Below are 18,013 nucleotides of genomic sequence, written 5' to 3' on the forward strand. Positions count from 1 at the left end.
ATCAGGGTCTTTCCCTTCTTACATATGCATGTATAATTAAAAAAAAAGAAAAAAAAGAAAAAAAAGATAAAATCACTTACCTGTGAAATATTTCCATATCTTCATCCAACTTTTCTATCAATTTAGTTCCGTAAAATATTTCGTTGAATTATTTCTATTATTTTAAATTTTATTATTTATAATCAATTGTCAATTAATACTGGAGTACATGTATGTCATAATTGAAAACTAAAATGTATTTCGAAGAGCCGCCATTTTGTTTCTAAGTGTCCATTTTTTTTCTAATTTAAAACAAATTGAAAAAATCTCTTCAATTTATTTCACAATGTCTTTGCTTAGTTTTTTTGAACTCAAATGGCTCGCACCTGCTGTCGGTGTCGTGTATCATATGAAATTTTTTTGAACTCCGAATTTTTTCTCTAACACGTCTATATTCTGTCCTCGGTGTAATGCCGGCCATCTTTACTGTAACTGACTGCGGCAGCTTTTCCAGCACGGTAATGAAGTTCTGTAAACTTTCTGCAGACATTTCTACACACGTCAAATCCACATATTCAATATTCAACATGTCACGTGACAGTAACAATGAACTTTCATCTAGAACGATGTACCTCATTGTAACATTAACTAATGACGGTGTTGATATATTTACTTTTAGCCTCCCAGGTAAATACTGCAATTGTAACTCTGATAGAGTTGAATGTTGAGACAAGTCCAAGTTCAATCTCCTACAATCATCGTCGCCATATTCTTTACAGTATAACTCCTCCAATGTTAACTCTTTCATTGTTTTTTGACCGGAGATACAATTGAAAAATGTTTCCAGTATTTTGTGAGATAACGTGAAGTTGTAAAAACATAAATATTGTAAGTTTTGACATCGCACCATGTTTTCACTCATATTTTCTTCATCATTTGTCCATTTACCTTCCTGCAAAGTAACGTTCTGTAAACTGGAAAACAATATCCGGTTTATCTCAGCTTCCTTCTCCTCGTCACCAATATAGTAAAGTTTCTGTATATGACTGAGATCTGTGAGAGAGAATAAATCTATAATTTCACGTAAACTGCTGGAAGCACCTCTGATGTATATATGAAGTGATTTAATGTTGGTTTTATTTTGTTTTAACAAACGTTGTAACTGCTTACTGTGCATGGTGTCCCTGTCAATGAAGAAATCTTGCAAACATAATTGAATATTTTCAATTTCAGGCATTTCTTGTAAACACGACATGAACATTTTCTGTATGTTATACAATGAGTCCTCGTCACCTGTCCTAGTTCTAGAGTCGCGTGTTTTCTCGTCTTCATTTATCACAGACATCCAATCATCTGATATTTCACACATCCGGTCAGCATTCATTTTACTTATAAATTCACAAATTTTTGACATGTCTAAAATGTCTTGAATATTTCTACATTTTTCTAGAACACTGTGCGAACTTATAAATATGGCGGCAAAGAATTCTTGCACTGTTTTGTGGGAAAACGATACTTTGATATTTTCGTTGACTAAAGTTTTACTTCTACTTTCTGACAGTATTCCTGAGAGAAGACTTAATTTCATGTCGTCTTCTTTGAGATATTTTTCAGCAACCGTTCTATCAAAAACCAGCGTGTTTTCTCTTGTTTCATTAAATAATGTTTGGTAAGCTAGTTCTGCTAATGATGTAATAAGACTGTAAAAATGTTTACAAAATTTATGACTCCTGAAGTATTCAGGAATTTCACTGGTAGACGATTCACGAGATGGTTGAACTTCAGGGTGTTTACTTGACGTTCTTGATAATAGAAATTCAATGATATTGGTGTAAATTTCATAGTATGAATTTCCTATAGGAATTTTGTTGCACCATAAGCAAACAACATACATGAGGAGGAGTGGAATGCTTTGCATGTGCTCTAGGCCACGGTCACGTATCTCTTTATTAAAGTCCCATGTTTTACTCTTCAGTACTCCATCGTCATGGACACCTGTCATTTTTCTTATAGCATTTTCTTTAAGTTGCCTCGAAGAATCTGTACATAATTGAACCAATTCTACTTTTTTGTTTATTTGAGTTAGTTTGAGATTTGAAACTCCAAGCTTCCACGGTCGAGTTGTCGTTAGGATAATGCAATTATCACGTACGAACCGATGTGGGATTTTTTCTGATAATTTGCTACAGTAGCTGTTATCAGGGTGAGTCCATTCATCAAGACCGTCCAATATAATCAAGCATTTTTCTCTACGTAAAACTTCATCTAGTGATGCTGCTGAAGGAAGGTTCTCAGTAATTTGCTGTTCAATCATATCGTCAATGTTACAAACAGAGGTACAGTCTCTTAATAAAACCAAAAATATGAACGTAAAGTCAAATAAACATTTTAACTCGTCGTCTTTAAAACAGGCATAGTTTTCATCACGACAATGAGCTTGACACCATGTGATTGCAAGATATTTTGAAAAAGCAGTTTTTCCAAAGCCTGCATCAGCTGATAGATAAATTTCTTGCTGATCTCCTCTTCCGGTTGAAAACATGTCTTTCAAAGACTCGATCGGTGTTTTCTCCTCTCCATGACTAGTTAAAGACTTCTGTTTTACTTCAACTATATCTGGCATCACGTAGAACCCGGCTAGTTGTGTCTCCATTTCTTCAAGAAGCGGTGAGAGGGGTATTGAACTACACCTTTTTCTGTAGAATTTTATCAGGTCGCCTTGAAGTTCTGAAAAGAGAGTAGAAAAAAATGGTAATCATTGACAATCTTGCTAGATTCTATATGATATATAAAATTCTGAGGTGTTTTTGCATGGTTAGGATCAGATAATGCATACGGAAAATAAGAAGCACACATGTAACACTATATTCAGATAGTATGTTTGACTTTAACAATGCATAATTATAGCTAAACCATGTTTTAATAATTGCATATATAAGTCATACAATTCATATACAAAACGAAGTATTTCCATCGTAATATTTAATACATTATATGCTTGAAAATATACATTTTCATTCTTCATTAATACTAAAAACATACAAGAACAAAATTTGATATATGCTTTATATGTTTGAACCGTTACATTATAAATTTTACATTTGAGAATAAGTAAATAAAATGTTATCACGGAGTAGAAATACTGACGGAGAATAATATTAATCGAAACTCCTGATTCTCCATCGTTATAATTTTTCCCAATCGGAATTCTTCGGCTATTATTCATAATATAACCATGTGCAGGTGGGGGTGGCTTCTTTGTAAGAACCAGATTTCCCATATGATAAATTTATAACTTATTGACATAGAAACTTGGTGTCTCGGTGTTTTATTGTCAATATAACCCATATTATATTAAACAGCTTTGGTATCGTCAAGAATGATATTGTTTGGCAATATTGACCTGAGACATTTGAACATTAAGATTCGTTTGTTTAAAATTACTTTACTTATATTTGTTAAAAGGGTATTTTTAAGCAAAAATGGCGGCCATAGCATTCAATTTTTAAATCATGTTTAATTATTAGCCGATCATTCCTAAAAGTAACTAAAATTTTATTCGTTGTGGTTGAATGTACCTACAAAACGTTATGAACCAAAACATATTTGGAAGCCCTTTAACAAAGGAACAATCCTGACAAGTTTGGTTAAAATTGGTCTAGTGGTTTCTGATACATTTCTATTTTTAAGAAGAGGGTCTGTTGTGATGAAAACTTCATAACGCTAGGTAGAATCATCATCAGGTACTGCATCGCGCGGTACATTCGAATCTTATGTCGACTGAAATTCTATAATAGACAACATTTATTGAGCAGTGTGATGTCAACAGTCTCTACATGTGTCTATCTGGAACCTTGTATCAGTGTTGAATGCATAAAATATAATTTGTTTGACTTTTTTATTCTTTGTGATGGTTACTTATCATTATGATTTACTAAACCTTGCGTCAATGGTTCAAATCTTGTTCTGACCTTTAAAATTTGAAATTAAAAGCGGTTACTGTGAAGTATATACTCAGACAAATTTGTAAACTCCCAATCTATATCGTTTGATTCTGGAAAAAAACAGCAATGCTCTATTTTAAGTTTGAAAATTTGCAAGTGTTATTGCAATGTCATTTTGAAGTATCCTACATGAAAACATCGTGTTTTTAGAGCGAAGTTTATTGTCGCGGAACTTAAGTCCTATTTATAGATATTAGCACGTGCATTTCATGCACAAAATGATAGAAACTTATTTGACCTATGAACATGTCCTAACTAAAAATCATACAATATGGCTAGGATGAATGTTCAAGACCGTGGACGGGCCATTGGTATGCTACAAGCTGGTTCGTCTTTGCGACAGTTACGTCACTTAATGTATAAAGTCTGCAGTTGAGCGTATTTGACTGGTATTTGGTCAATATGAAACATAATAATTTACAATAATACATGTACAACCTTTAATGCCCCGGAGGAAGGCAAACTTTTTTTAACTGTCCCTCTGTCCGTCGGTCCGCAAATCTGTCCAAAAACCTTAATATTGACCATAACTTAATAAAACAGTGGATTCCCTTCTCCATTAATAGATGTCTGATCTTAAAATGACATTTTGTTGCTCAAGTATTGATTATATAATTTACGCTCTTCTTCCATTCACTCCTTTGGTTTCAGGTATTTTCAATCGACCACATTCCAACATTTCACAGCTTTGGTTGAAGTTCAGGTTAATTCGTAGTGTTGTTGATATACAACGGTGTCCCAAGAGAAGAGTGACAACACAGCAACAAAATCGCATCATTGTTTTCAGTCACTTACGTATCGTTTAATGCCGGCAACAAGAACAGCAAGGCAAACACTTGGCATACATAATCGCCCTATTCATCCTCAGAGAGTAAGAAATCGTCTTAATGCAGCTGGTTTACGAGCGCGTCGCCCACGGAAAGTCCCAACTCTTACTGCAAGACACGGGCATGCTAGCAAGACGACATTTGAAATTCACAGGAGCTGTCTGGGCCAACGTCTTTTTCGTTGATGAGACCAGAATTAAACTTCGCGGACCCGATGGACGTGATCGTGTGTATAGACGACGAGGTGAGCGAAACTCTGAGGCATGCTTATTTCAGGCTGATCAGTTCGGAGGTGGCTTTATATTAATGTGGGTTGTTGTATCTATTCACACGAAGACTGCAATCATTCCTATTCAAGACAATCTAAATGCATTGAGATATCAAACAGACATCATCCAGCCAATTCTTATTATGCCTGTTCGCGCGAATCGTGGAATGATTTTAGCCCAGGATAATGTACCCTGTCATAATGCTAGAGGTACCATTGCTATGTTGCTGCCAATAATGAAAGGACTCTCCTATAGCCTGCAAGAGGATCTAAATCCTATCGAAAATATGTGGGATCTTCTTAAGAGACGAGTTACAGCCCAGTCACAACAGTTAAATATTGCCGACCTAAGAGAGATGTTATCCAGGTATGGGCTGCATTTCAACAGCAGTATCTTCAAAAATACATTATATCCATAAGGTCAAGGGGCGTGCCATTATTGCGCTGTCGGAGGAAACACAACCTAATGAATGTGAAGCTAAATCTGGTGATAGACAATGTTATTTCTTGCTCTTAGGGGCGTTTGATTTCTTCAAAGGGCTCTGATTAAAAATGTATATTTATGTCTGATTCAATTTTATTTGATATTTGGAACAAATTCTATCATATAATGGAATAAAACATAAAACCTAATCTTATCTGTTTTGTTTAAATTTTGTGAAATATAATTCGGCTCAGTGTAATAGCTAAAATCCCTACAGGCAGTTACTGTAACTTTCATCAATTGAATGTCGTTTGTTTGATGTAGGATAAACAATTGGATACTGGCCTTCTGCACAACCTTATTCGAGTTTTGTCAAAGTGGCTTTATATACCTGAAAGGTCTCCCTTTATGATCACAGTTTGACAAAAACCCGATATTAACGTGCTATAGATATTAACTTATTTGTCCATGCTTTTAGCCAGACAATCCGCACGAGGATATGTTGAAAAAACATTACTCCGGAATAAATATCATTTTGGAATAAATAACATTTTAACAATTCCAATTTCGAAAATATATCGGAAATATATAGGTGATTTTATATTTACTGTAAAGCTATAATGACACACACATGTACACGTACGCTCACGCTCGCGCACGACCACGAACATAGACACACACATAAAAATTAGGTATTGATTATCACAAAAACTAGGAATGGATATTGATATAGCATTTGGTATACAGTAAGATTATATGAAAACCCCAGTTAGGATTGCCTTTGGACCCCTTTGAGACAAGGTTTCAGTTACTAAAAATAGAAAAATGGGATAAACGCATGGACAAAAAATTGGGACGGACACACAGACATGCGACTGAAAAAGGAAATGCTCAATTTCTTTTGTTATGTTCTTATGTTTAAATATGGCCTATGACCTTTAACTCTGTTGTTATGTACCGAACTTTATTGTTCTCTTTGTGATTACCCTCTATCTATTTTTGGTAGAGCGGACGTACATACGCACACACGGACGGGTTGATTTCTATTATTCCCTTTGCTTTTGACGGGGAGAAAATAACATACCTGATTTAGCTTTTTCATATTCTAACTCTTTTTGTTGTGGAGAATCTTTTTCATTGAGTCTTTTTATCTCCTACAACAGAAAAAATAATACAAACAATTGTGTTTTATTCGGTAATTTTCAAAGAAATGTTTATTGTATAAGGTATGATTGGAATTTTAGGCAGTCTGTCTAGCACACTGTGTCTCAATATTTCACAAAAATACAAAATTGAATTATAACTGATGAAGTTCTGGGACAATTGAATTTCCTTCATTGAAAATCAGTCTTATTGCTATGGACAAATTCTCTAGTCCTGAAGAATTTATTGAATGACATTTTTAGTGCAATTGTGCGTAATTTTACTACAGATTTATGCAATTGAACTATAATCGAAGGTCTATATTATAGACCTTCGATTATCCAACAATTGCGTAGACTATAATTTTATCATTAGGTAAGTTACTTTTTTCACATTGATACGCTTCTTTTATTATATATTTTTTATTTGCAGTGGTCTTTAGTTGTTTCATTTGAAACTACCTACCATTATGGTATCAGATAGGTCATAATTAAGGTAACATAAAAAATCAACAACAAGAATTATATCTGTAAAGTTTTGACGACATCTTCATGAAAAGAAATGTTAGTTAAATCATGTATCACTGTCACAATACAAAAAGCCATCACAAACGCTCAACTCTGAGTGCTTTATATACAGGTGAAATGAAAATAAGAAGGGTATAAATTAGAGTTGCGTGATTTATAGGTCCTTGGTCTAGTCATTTTCCAACATAAATTTAAGTTTTAAACGTGAGCCCACATCATGTCGTTTTTAGACCCATGTTTATGTTTTTCATCAAACAGGCAATATTTCATACTAAATATGTAATACTTTAGCCATATAGCCTCGGGTTTGGTCAATTATTACCAAGGAGCATGATTTTCATTACTTTGAGATCTACAAGAGACAGTTTAGGCTACAACACTTTAAATCTGCTTTCAAGGTATGTTAGTTTCTCCTGAGAATTTTACATAGCTCTTCTTAAATTTGTTTAACCCTATGTGCGACCTACATGTGACTGTTATCATTTGTATATGTTTCAAAAAGGTTTCCGGTTAAGTTTGTCTAAAATTATATTGCATTGGTAATGCCGGCACGTCGTTAAACGAAATTATGAACAGTTAAGCTAAACTTAAGTTATACTAAAATTCACCACCATGGTGATGTCATAAGTGTCATTTGTCTTGGCCTAGAATGAAACAAATCTATCTATTATCATTTATTGCAAAGTAAATGAAATAAGATATAAAATCTTGGCCAAGACTGTCAAGGTCACGATAAGGTCAAGTCTAAACAGAAGATCAAGATTACTACTTTTCAATATACCTGTTTATTTCATAAATAAATGTATCCACAAACTTTAGAGCATCGGTTTGTTTTAGAGAAAAGATACTTTTGTTTCATACTTAACACCCTACCGCTCTGTATAGGCTAAAGGTCTACTAGACTATGTTTTATGTCAAATTTATATGCCCTAGGTCTTTAAGTTTCAGAGTAAAAATAATTTGATCTTTAGTCGGGTTAATGTTGCAATAAAACTGGTCACATGACGACTTTCCACCTTTATTGGTGGAGGAAAACCTCATTTGCAAATCTGTGCATGTTCGGGCACCTAGGTAGAACCACCAACGTTTAAAAGGCAAGCAGGATAGCTTCCTCACAGAACAAATTCCAAAGTCCCTGACGGGATTCGAAGTTGTACATATATAGGAAACAAATGACCAACCACGGCAGGGTAAATTTTAAATCAAAGCCATTTTTTTGAAAGTCTTGGTATAGAAAGTTCCGTGCCAAATATCTGAGCTCTAGCCCTTGTAGTTTCAGAAAAAAAATCTTACTACACACATTATTAGGGAAATCCATTACAGTAAGACAATGGCAATTCTTTAGTTACGCACGAAAATGTTGCAATTCTAAACTCATTAAAGCAATAACTTAAAAATACCAGATGCACAGTTTCAAATATTGATCGACATTCCTGTACATTTTGTGGATTCTAGTTCCAACACTTTTAGAGGTACACGAAACACACCATTTGGAAATGGTTTATTAAATCAATGGCAATTACTCTACAAATTCTAAACAAATATACAAGCACACCCCCAGATGCACAACTTCGCATTCTGACAAACAGTTCTGTAAAGATTCTTAACTCTAGAGGTCAAATATTGTTTGAGGTACAAGCGACACTAGTTCAAATTTGCAAAAGTTTACTTATTCTAAAAAAAATCTGAAATTTCCACAGTCAAACCAAAGCTGAACGACTTCATTTGCTGACCAACATTTATGTAAAGTTTTATGACCCTAGGATGATTTTTGTTAGGATACACATAGTGAAAAATTGCAAATTTAACTTAGTCAAGAGAATTTAATGAATAAATCCATGAGCAAAACCAGGTGCACAACTTTAATGCTGATCGACATTTCTAGGCAGTTGCGGGACTGAAGGCCAAATACGTTTTGGGGTGCGCACGACACAAATTAAAAATTAACATTTTTTTCAAGGGCAATACTTCTGACAAAACAAAATTAATACACAAGCGAAAATCCCAGGTGCTGATCAGCATGCTGATCAACATTCTGTACGTTTGGTTAACTATAGCTCAAGCACTTCTACAGTTACATGTGACATAAAATGAGAACGCATGTATGCACGAACGAACGTCATGACAGACTGACAAAGGAAAATCTAAATGAAAAGTAATATCTTTAGCTTGGACAGAATGGTATTAGCAAGCTTTATGATTTCATTATACCCTTTTGTGTAACCACTCTAGGGAGGGGGCATGTAGATTTGCCTTTGTCCGTCCTTTTAGTTCTCTTAAATTTTAATTCTCTTAAAACCATGGTTGCTATATGTACATGTACTGGTATATCAACAGGAAACAAATAATAGAAACTTCAAGTGTTACCTCATTTGCTCTTTCTATCTGTGACTCAAGGCCACTTATTTTATTTTTAAGCTCGTCATATTCTTCTGTAGTTGCAGCATTCCCTGTTGCTTCTTTGATTTGGTTCAGAATCTCGTCAAAGCTTTCAGTGGTAATAATGAAGTCCTCCTTCTTCAGCTGTTGAACAAATAAATTAATTTTTAAAATTATAACTCTTTGATTCATGATACTTACCCATATATACAACATATTATATATGTACAGAAGGTTTGACTTTATTTTGAATTTATCTCAATAAGTCTTTTATTTCACCTCTCATAATTTTTATGAAAATGTTAACTAGTATGACAGGATGTATGGTTTTGGTATCTGATAGTCAGACTATTTATCTAATTCATTTTTTTCATATCTATACATATAAATCTCATTCTGTTTTATATATTTTCACGTTTTATAGGTTTTTATGTTTGATTTTATCAATGTAAGTTATCAATGCCATTAATGTTATTTAAAACAGACTTAAATGAAACCACCCCGAACACGCTTTCCAATTACCCTTAATGTATCCTGAATTAAGAGATATGTAATTTTATATAATAACTGAACTCAATAAGGATTATTTAATTATGCATGTTTTTCGTAACTAACACTTACATCTTGGAGTTTTCCGACAGCTTGTTGTGCAGCTTGATTATATACCAGTTCCTTGCCATCTTGTAGAACTGTTATCATATCGTCAATGTAAGAATTAGCCTCACTCTCCTCTAACTCCATACTGCTTGAATGAAAAATCTCGTTTCTATACTGTCGTACCTATTGAATGGAAAACAAATCGTAGTCAAACATAAACGTATCATTATACAGTGTTCAGCACTAAGATTAAACAAGACTCTTAAGTAGTCTAATTGCAATGTATTTTCTAAGAACCGCCAATATCGTAATAAATCAATCCTTTCCGAACCGTTATTCTTCACAATCTTCGGTATTCAATAGATACGCCAAATGTTTCAAGCTAGTCTTTAAATATATGACTTTATTCGAAGGCTTATAGGAGGGACCTCTTCCGGGCAAATAGTTCTGGCCACGCTAACTACTACGTCATCAAGAAAACACACGGAAACTTTCTCTCTGCATTGGATTTAGGCGAATCAGGTCACGTTTTACGAGCTCTTACAAACAACTTTAACACCCACACATCCCTTCCCTGTTTTCCAAGATCACATAAAATATATAATACATGTATTCATTTGAAACATTTGCAGCGCTCTCTTGTTTTTTGTTTTTTTGTTTGTTTGTTTTTTTTTTCAGGGGAAAGGAAGTATATTTTATGATCGACCAAAGTACCATTTTAAGAAAATCGGCATGAATGGCTGCGTTATTGGCTCACTTAAAACTGTCAATTTGTGATGACAAACAGACAAGTTTAATAAGTTCTCAACAGAACGCATTTTAATCACATAAATGTGACCTTATTATAATGCTAGCGACACTGTCTGCGAATAAGCGCATTGTAACTATCATATTGAATCCATACAATAGATAATTAGAGCTATTACATAGTACATTGAAAGTAAATTGCTTTGGTATACTTGTATTCAAAAATTCTATGTTGTGTTCATAACATTAAAAGTACTGTAGAAATGATCGCATTTAAGAGACGGGAAAAATTTAGTCTTGTTTAAATTGTGTATTTAGTTTTTCTTTTAACAAAATCACACTGTTTTCAGATTTTCTAATAAAATAGCTTTTCTGATGAACCACATGTCACCGAGCTTTAAGAATTTGAAATACACGTTTAACTGAAGTGCTAGTGCTATGTTTTAATAGCATATTCTTTGCATTACGCTCTACTTTTATTTACCTAAAAATACCGTGTCAATGAGTCAGTCTATATTGTAATGACGGGAACCAAATTCGGACTGGGAACAAAGGGTATGACTTTAACCCTTTCGCTGCCAGAGGGTTATTGTTTTATTGATCACCTATTTGCCAGAGGGTTTTCTAAGAAATTACTATATTATTAATTAATATTATTATAATTCTTTGTTATTAGTATTATAATATTTATATATGTTTCAAAATCTGTTATAATAATAATTATTATTGTCGTTGGTATAATGTTCTTTATATTTATTATTATTATTATTATTATTAATTTATTATTATTAATATTATTATTATAGAAACGGCTAAAGCCGTCCATATGGCAAATACGCCGAAAATAACAGGGACGGCATAAGCCGTCCCTATGGCAGTGAAAGGGTTAATACGCAACGGATTCGGGCGCAAGGGAAATATTTGTTTTTGCAGAACAGGCAAAACGTATGATTAGTCATGATAATGATTAACATTTTAGTTATAAAACAGTTAAACTGAGTGAAAAAAAAAAATTATCACAATATTTGCAGTAGGTTATTTTGAAGGCTTCTGTGTTGATTGTTCATTTTTGCCTATTTTTATTAATTCATTTAGTGGTTCTATACCTAAATTTCTGGCAAGTATGCAATCTTGTGTTTAATCAAGTAGTTTAATCTTTAATAAATAAGTAAACAATACGAAACTTAATATTGATTATATTTAACAGTCTATAAATAGTCAACTATTATTTGAAATTGCCGACATATATTTGTATATTTGTAAAATAACAGAACAGTTCGTCCTCAAAATCATTCGAACATTTTGCAATTCGCACCGATATTTAAACGGACATATTCTCGGCGAAACAGAGATATTTTTCTTTACCTCTAAAAATTTGATTAGTGCTTCGAATATTCAACAGTTATAGGGAACAATTGTCAATGCTGATTTTGTACATTACCTGTGACTGTTCACATCATTTGGCAGCGTCTTTGATGTGCACCATGAACATTTTACTTATTTTATTTGTTAGATACGTATTGGACGGACACTAGTACATTAAAAGGGCATCAACAATTAGTCAGTTAGCATTTAGTGCCTATTTTGGAGAATATTTAGAAATTTGATAAATTATATTTGTATTTGCCTTTATTCTACTTTCATTGTGTATCAAAAAGTGTTTACGTGCATTGAAATTAGCAGTTAGTCAGAGTCAAACCACACCACATGCCGAATTGAGAACAATAATTAATAGAATAAAGAAAGTTTAAAGGTTACAGTTATCTTTTAACTTATAAAGGTAATAAGATGTTCAGATTATTTTAAACCGTTAATAATTTAGTACATATCAATAAAGCAAATGTGATTGTAAATACATGTAATGTTATATGCCAAAGATTTTGAAAAAATACCGTTCCGGAAACGATTTTCTACGATATTGGCCAATGTTAGAATATTTTGGCGGGGTAAAATCACAGTAAGACTACATAGATAGGAAAAATAAGAATCCCTATAGAAAGTCCAAAACAGCAAAATTGAAAATGTTGCAGGCTCAGTTTGATTTAGTCTGTTCATGGACGGTAGATCTACTGTCAAGTGCAAACTACCGTCCACGCCCCCTAGCACCGGGTTAAGCAGAATTCAACATTTAAACATGAAATGGTAAATTTTGAAATTAATTAAAGCTACTCTACCACTCAAAAAGGGTAAAAAAACATCAACATATATATTTTTTCTGTTATTAAATATTCATAGAAGTATAATGTGCAGTTTTCACGAGATAACTGTGACTTAACGGTTGTTATGTTTCACTTGACACATATATAAGCAACCTTTTTGTCACTCCCGTGAACATGTTGCGAATAAGGCAGCTTGTTGCATGTATAACTTACTATATAAATGTCACTTTTAAACATGATTACAAATATATGTTAATCTTTTTATAGACATAGTTTTCTATGATATGTTTTGCAGTAATTGATTGCAGGATAATATAATGGACAAGAACACAATGATCTACTCTCAACCAATGGATTCAACATGTGTGTGTATACTTTAAATCAATATTTACAGAATAAAACGACGAAACAGTTTAAAATAACAGAATCCTCAACAGTGCAAAAACCTTACAATATGTTTATTTTTCCAACAAAAAGGGTACTTATGATCTAGTTCCATGTACGAGCCTGTCATGAATTTTTAGTTTTTGATGATATTTTTACAATGTATGGGATAGCAGCTTTAAGTTACAGTTACTGACATAATGTCACCTTAGTGCAGTAAGTGTTTAAATACTATCTAATTTAAATAAAGAGAATATTAAGCTTTACTGTAAGATTTAGTCCATATTCTCTTTCAATATAGAAGATAGTATCTTCACCATAGTTAACGGGTTATTTCTTATAATACATGTAATAATATTCGACAAATTAAATAATAAATAAATAAACAAATAGAATACAAATGGATTACCTTTAAAAACAGATTGTTTGGTCGTGTTACTTTGCATCCAATATGATTATGAAAATATTTGTTATTTATGATAACATGTAGTAATCCTGTACAGTCTGTGTCGACTGCTGATGTCTTGTCTTTGTACCCAGGAGCATTTATAAAACATTTACAAATGCTCCATGGGTCAGTGGACCAATCATGGGCATCGCTGTTTTGCCAAAAAGGCGCCGGTGGTTTTGATGAATGATTCTGTATAATGCTGTCATAGATGGCACCACACACGTTGTTTGGGCAGGGTTTCTTATGATTTGGAAAGCAACAGTTACAATAATCTTGCTTGTGTGGACATATTCCTTTCGAGACTCGGACGTGGTCGGGCTGGAGAGTTGTTAACTGACAGACGCCACATGGTACATTTGGTTTTGGGGTCTTTGTTCCTTGAATTTGGTTTATAATATCTTTGTGCTGCTGTTTTCCTATGCCATCACAAAATGGTGCTAGTCCCTCTTTCAGGTAACCTAAGCCTAGGCCTGCCTTGACCCACTGCCGGTATTTGTTGTTTTTTAAATGTACCTCGTGCGCCATCTCGATATCTGGAAAAAAGAAGAATCTTTAACTACATTTGTAAGAATCTAAGGAAAACCAACTTTAGCCCAGAAAGCTTGACCGAGTAAATGAACCGTGACCTTTGATGACAATAAAGGCATGGTCACTATCAGAAGATTATTATTTGAATAAAATATTTATTTTATTTTCACCATACAAATTAGACTAACATTGTATACTTACACAAACCGAAAGGGGATATTTTATTTAAACTTTGTGAATTAAGGCACCAAAATCAATGAAACAATTTCGACGTCTGAACACGTACTCTCTGTTTGGTATCACATTTCAAATGTATCTGGTAAAATTGATCATAATCAATCCTCACAGAACCAAGAACGATCATCAAGGATCGAAAATATAACATCATTGATTAAATGTACGGGGAAACTTTTTACATCCGCCACACGGCACAAATAACACGGATGTGACAATAAAATAGAATAAATGATAATCCCTAAAGCCCAACACGACAATATTAAACATTTTGCAGGCTTGGTTTGATTGAGCCTGTTCATCGACGATACTGGAAAGTGCAAGTTATCATCAGTTATTATTATAAGTAATTATAAGCCACAAAACAAACTCTTAGTTCTTTTGCAAACAATATCCACAAAGGAAGTAACTCTGTCTATCTGACTTAATTGGTATGGATTCGGCGAATAATATAGTTCCTCTTGTTCGTAGAATTTTAAGACTAGTCCTAGGTACGAATTAAATAACAAGTAATGAAAATAACCTTCCATTTAAGGTAGACACGCAATTAAGAAACTTGTCTGAAAAATATTTTATCTTCATTATCCTAGCGATACTGTATGATATCTAAGGTGGAAGCATTTTTGACCCTAAGTGTATGATTAATAAAACATTAAAAGAGGTCTACTAGGCAATGGCATATAACAAAAATAGTGGGACAGATTTATCATATACAACTTTTCCTTACTATTAAGGTCAACACATTAAATACATTTTATTGTTATAAAAGATATACTGACGGTCAAGGTCACAATAAATCGTCATTGCCAGTTTTGTAATAATTGGTATTTTGTCCAAGAATAAACTTATTTCATAAATCAATAGCACTGTTCGTAAATTTAAGGTCAATTAATGTTCATTGTCATATCAGAATAATTTAACATATCGGTTTTGTCCTAGTTTTACTCAAATCTCTAAATGAATAACAAAGAAGTGACAACTTTATTAATTTTACTTTGAATGTCATGGTCTTATTAAAGACTTTTCTTATTTTTAAAACAATTTATAAAGTAATATATGTTCGTATGTCGAAGTAAACCTAATATGTAAATAAATAACAAAGTTATGACAATTTACGTAAATTCAAATAATTTGACTTTGACAGTTAACCTTAATAGTAAGATCAAGGTCATAACAGAATACTTTAACATGTTAGTTTTTGCATATGTGTTCTTTTTGTCAAAGTATAAATCACATTTGTGACGAAAGATCAAAGTTATAAATTTTAGCTAATTCAAATAGTGTGACCTTGCAAGGTCAATAATTTGATCTTCAAGGTCAAGGTCATTGACGAGTGAATGTCATGATTAATAGGGTTTTCCAAACGATCACAGGATGCATGAGTGTTATTTACAATAAAGTATTTTGACAATTTGCATCAAAACGAAAAAACAGTGTAAAATTGTTAAAAAACACAGTTCAGACCAATACTAAATCAATTCTTAATGTCTATTTAAAATTATTTCGTGCACACAAGTATGATGGTCAGGGTTTCGAGATTTGTATAATTTGATTTTATTGAGCAGTCAAGTATGTATTAAAATACACAATCCCACATCGGTTCTGTCTGTGTGGTTAACGAGAATAGATATGGAGTATATAAGTTATAGTTTGAAAAGTCACACCAGCTTAAAGTATATGTTGTCGTCACATCCGCTATAGCACAGTCGATATAGTGATTGCCTAATAAACAAGAGGGACTTGGTTCGATTCATATAGTTGCCATTTTTTAAGACCTACTCTTTTGTTTATAATGGCAGTATAATGTAATAGAAATGGTCGAGAGCTTGCAAACTGTCTTCACGGACATGAATTAGAAACAGTGTTTTGTCTCGATTTGATTTGAGCTTTTTAATGATTTTAATCTGAACTAATTCTAAATATTGATTGTTAAAATGTCATCTCAAAAGAGTATAATTCACCAAAATAAGTGCAAAAAGTATTTAAAAATAACACAAGGTACAACATGAAACAATCATGGCTTCAATAATGTTGAGAGAAAACAAAAATACAAAAAAAAACATAAACCTTCGCGGTATCGATCTTTCTTCACGTAGGACACTTTAGAATAATTTAATCGCATTTTATCTTATTGCGCTGTAAGACTCTCTATTGTGTACATTAACCTAAAATAAGTGCAATAGACGATTTGTCACGTCAGAAAATATTATAACATAAAAAGTACCTTGTCTTATTTTAAAGATGTTTTGTGATTATATTTTATATTGTAAATTGTGATCTAGGTTCCAGTCACCAAATGTACACATTTACTTCAAATTATTGTTTTGAAATAACATAACGTTATTGTATGAAATGTCGGTATCATCAGTCTTAATAAGTGAATGTTTATAATTATTTTATTCAATCCGATTATTGTTTTGTTTGGTAGTTTGACTGTGTGGAAGAAACTTCTTTTTTTAATATCGTTTCCACTGTCCCAGGAGTCGATGTGATGTACCCTAATGAATTCCAAACGCGTCAGGACATTTCTATTGATATATTTACTTACAAGTTATGTTTGGCTCTAGTGCAGGTAGCACTTTATAAATATATTGTAGAGTTATAAGTTTAAGTGATCAAGAATATAAAATTATTAATATATCTTTATTCGTTTAATCTCTTTCCTTCTTTGTTAAAATTCAATTCAATTGTCCTGGTATTTACTTTAATTCATTCTCTGTTTTAACATATAACGTATGATAAAATACAGTTATCATATTTTTAACTTGATTCCCTATTAATAATATTTCTTTTTAAATTTCTAATCGGTTATTTAATAAGAGCAAATAGAAAGATATAATCTTCGAACAAACGCAAACTAGTTTAGTAAAGAAATCGCCTGTAAACTTGATTTGCAATTATTTTTTTTTATATGAAAGTCTACATTTACAAAGTGTCATAAAGACGTCATTGAGATTTAATCTTTTGAATTGAAGGACATGATACGCCTATGTTCTGCATTTATACCCCACGTAGAGAACCAGAGTTAGGGTTAGTATATTCAATAAATTACGGTCTATTGACATAAATGATATCTATAGAATTTAAATCTTTATAAAATTTGTATGCAAAAGTGTGATCGTGTGATTAATGGTAAAAAATAAATAATAAAAATTAGAAGCGTCATAAAATGTATTAAAAAGGTCACCTGGATTAAAGCAGTTTATCTAATTGCCTTATCATATTAAAAACGACCTTATACTTGTTATATATATTGTTTATATTAAATATATTAAAATATTGAACTAAATACTACTGAAACTTGTTTAACAATAATCAAGCATCATTAATAATTACGAATTGAGCACAAATAAAAATTAAAA

At 32.5% G+C, this 18,013-nt stretch overlaps 1 protein-coding gene across 1 annotated transcript; it reads right to left on the bottom strand.

Annotated features, from left to right (window-relative positions):
- Window positions 1–310: 310 nt before the first annotated feature.
- Window positions 311–14,418, bottom strand: LOC132738274 (uncharacterized). The gene is made up of 6 exons (XM_060725740.1): window positions 13,848–14,418; window positions 10,173–10,331; window positions 9,540–9,695; window positions 6,587–6,656; window positions 928–2,706; window positions 311–597 (listed from the first exon to the last, which is right to left on the bottom strand). Exons 1-6 carry the CDS (start codon window positions 14,412–14,414, stop codon window positions 311–313), a joined length of 3,018 nt encoding a protein of 1,005 aa, XP_060581723.1. The 5' UTR covers window positions 14,415–14,418.
- Window positions 14,419–18,013: the final 3,595 nt, after the last annotated feature.

Source organism: Ruditapes philippinarum, unplaced genomic scaffold (assembly GCF_026571515.1).
Source record: "Ruditapes philippinarum isolate M1 unplaced genomic scaffold, ASM2657151v2 ctg731_1_1_1_1, whole genome shotgun sequence".
Lineage (NCBI taxonomy): Eukaryota > Metazoa > Mollusca > Bivalvia > Venerida > Veneridae > Ruditapes > Ruditapes philippinarum.